At 25.5% G+C, this 3,237-nt stretch overlaps 2 protein-coding genes across 2 annotated transcripts; one reads left to right on the top strand and one right to left on the bottom strand.

Annotated features, from left to right (window-relative positions):
- Positions 1-848: 848 nt before the first annotated feature.
- LOC121130822 (eukaryotic translation initiation factor 3 subunit I-like) lies at positions 849-1,699 on the top strand (the record flags this gene model as incomplete). The annotated part of the gene is made up of 2 exons (XM_040726491.2): positions 849-974; positions 1,095-1,699. Coding segments are annotated over 2 exons (731 nt in total), but the record flags the coding sequence as incomplete, so codon positions are not given.
- A 55-nt stretch (positions 1,700-1,754) lies between these two features.
- LOC121130823 (uncharacterized) lies at positions 1,755-2,497 on the bottom strand (the record flags this gene model as incomplete). Its single annotated transcript, XM_040726492.1, has 1 exon — positions 1,755-2,497. A coding segment is annotated over one exon (743 nt), but the record flags the coding sequence as incomplete, so codon positions are not given.
- Positions 2,498-3,237: the final 740 nt, after the last annotated feature.

Genomic DNA, 3,237 nt, shown 5'->3' with positions numbered 1-3,237 from the left:
CATCTTCTGATAATAAAATAGATAATTTTGGTTGTATATATTAAAATATTATTATTGTTCTACTTCAGAAAACAATTAATAAGTATCATAAGAGTAAATAATCAAGTAATTTGATGTAATACAAATAATTAGTAATACTAAACTGATTAGGCCTATTAAAACTTAAGATAAATATAAAATAAGAAATTATATCAAAGATTTACAAATCTAGTCTTGAAAAAATAGAATAATTAATAAATGTGAGAAAAGGGAGTAGAATATCTCTAAAATTTGATGAAGTATATTATATATATAGACATTAAAACAATAGGTTTTCTAGTATAAAAAGTATTATATTCTAATAATAACTTAAATAATGAATGAATCTCAATTTTAATGACTCTGATAAAAAGTGAACTCCAATTAATAACTTTAAGAACGAATGAACTCCAATTAATAACTTTAAGAACAAATGAATTCCAATATTTTAAGGGTAACAATCAGTATTAAAAAAATTTTAGTAATTAACTTAATTATTATTAGAAACATACAATTATGTTTCTATATTAGGTTACGTTTAAATTCAGATAAATTATGAAATTTATATTGACGTTTCTATGAAGAATTAATCAATATATTAAGAATAAAATTGATTATAATCTTAAACTATTTTTTTCTTAGTTACAAGATATTAATATTATAATTTTTATAAATTTAGTGTTATTAAAATATTTAGTGTAAATTTAAAAAAAAATCTAAAATTTTTTTATTCGTACAAATAATGACAAAAGGAAAACAAATAAATTTAATTCTTCACAAAGGTGTTATATCACAAGTAAAATACAATAAAGAATGTAATTTAATTTTAGCATCTAGTTTAGATAATATTGTTAGTCTTTGGAACACTGAAGGAACATTACTTGGTACATATGAGGGTCATAATGGTGCGGTTTGGAGTGTAGATCATTTAAATGATGATGTTATTAGCGGAGGAGGTGATATGAAAATATTTAATTACGATTTTCAAACGGGAAAAATAAAATCATCCGAAAAACTAACATCAAAAGTAGATTTTGTAAAATTTTTTGAAGATGGTAAATCATTTATCCTAACAGATGATTCATTTAAAAACCCTCCTAAGATACAGATATTTGATTCTAATAGTGGAATCAATAATTTTTTAGAAAACATTAATGTTCCAACATCAATCACATTTTTTAGAAATATGGGTGTTTTCTCTGATAATATTGGAAATCTGAATTTATTTGACATTAGACAAGACAAAATTATAAAGACTGAATCTTTACATTCTGAAAAAATAAATGAAATTAAACCATCGCCTTGCGGTACTTTTTTTATAACTTCTTCTGATGATAAATCTGCAAAGATTGTAGACTTTGATCTAAATGTGATAAAAACCATAGAATCCAAGGATCCTGTAAATTCGAGTTGTATTCTTAGAACAAATGACAAGGTGGTAACTGCAGGTGGAATTACTGCTACAGATGTTACTCTAACAGGAGGTAATACTAGGTTTGATGTTAATTTCTACGATGTTGTAACAAAAACTTTAGTTGGATATTATAGTCCTCATTTCGGTACAATAAATTCCGTTGACGTTCATTCAGATTGTAAAAGCATGATAACGGGTGGTGAAGATGGAATAATCAGTATTACAAAATTTGGTAATGATTTTTACGAAGCAGATTATCCAAATTAATTTAAATAATAAATAAAATAAATAAAAATTTTTATTTGAAATTGGAAATAAAGGTTTAACTATTTTTATTATACTTATCTAAATCACCATAAATTAAATCTGAACTCTTTTTTTCTTCCCCTTCATGATTTTTTGGTTTTTCGTTCTCGCCATCAAGATAAAAATCTCTTGCACCTAAAATATTTCCATAAACATTTTTATTACTAAGAACTTTTATAGCCTCCATTTTTTCTTCAATAGATGAAAATTCAAGTATACCAGACCTTCCTCCGGAGAAAAGAATTGCGAAGGTTGGATTCAAATCAAAAGATTTTGCAAAATTTTTAAGATCATAAGAATTCCTAAATGAAGGAGTATTTTGGATCACCATTTTGAATTTATCGAGTTTTTTCATTTCTTCTGATCTTTCCTTTTGTTGATATGACCTAACTCCATGATCTGGACATTTTCTACAATATGAACAATCATCCCTAGAGTTATTGCTGAATCTTTTGTTATCGTTTTCATATCTGTTATTATAGCCGTAATTGTCTCTTCTTTGGGGGGTGTTGTAACTTCTAAATGATCTTTCGTTCCTTCTAGAATCGTAACCTCCTTGATTTGAGTTTTGGTATTCCCTTCCTTCGTCAATTTCAATGTCCTTTCCTTTTATGACATGCTTTAATTTGAGGACTTCTTTTGCGGTGTTTTCGGAATCATAATTCAGGAAACCAATATGTGACTTAATTGTTAGGTCATTTATCTTACCGTATTTATTGAAATGATCTTCAAAGTCTGTTAAGCTTAATTCTTGTGGGACTGTTCGAATATATATTTTCATAAAAAATTTAAAAATTTTTTATTTATTTAAAAATCAAAAATTTAAAATTAAAAATCAAAATTTTTTAATTAATAAAAAACTGAATATGATAATAAGATACATCACTTTTTACAATTTTATTGGATCTGTTGTTTGTTTTATTGCAATATTTTCATCTCTTAAGATGTCTTTAATTGCTAATAAGTCAATTGAAGCTCAAAATTATTATTATCTAATTTTAGCTTTGTGTCAGTCTTTTTTTGTTCTTGAATTGCTAAACATTCTATTAAAAAAATCAAAGTCTGGAATTATAGTAACATGCTTTCAACTTTCATCAAGACTTTTTATTTCTTGGGTTATTGTTTTTCATTATAACTTGCCTTCTGAAGTTCTTAATTTTGCAATGTTTTTAGCCTGGTTTGTTTCTGATTTTACAAGATATTTATATTACCTTACGAGATTTTCTTTATTTAAACATATCAGGTATTCACTGTTTATTTTTACGTATCCAGTCGGTACAGCTGTTGAAATGGCTGGAATTACTTGCCTGGCCAATAAATACATTAAAAATGCTCCTTATTTTTCCTATGTATTATATTTTATAGCAGCATTCTATGTTCCAGGATTTATATTTCTGTATGGTCATATGTGGGCTCAGAGAAGGAGACAACTGAAGAAAATTACAAAATCCACTAAAACTAATTAAGTAAATAAAATTTTTTCTTATTTATGATTTAAA

Source organism: Lepeophtheirus salmonis, unplaced genomic scaffold (genome assembly GCF_016086655.4).
Source record: "Lepeophtheirus salmonis unplaced genomic scaffold, UVic_Lsal_1.4 unplaced_contig_12437_pilon, whole genome shotgun sequence".
Lineage (NCBI taxonomy): Eukaryota > Metazoa > Arthropoda > Copepoda > Siphonostomatoida > Caligidae > Lepeophtheirus > Lepeophtheirus salmonis.
Note: the sequence above shows the minus strand (reverse complement) of the source record. Positions and strands in the feature narration are given on the sequence as shown.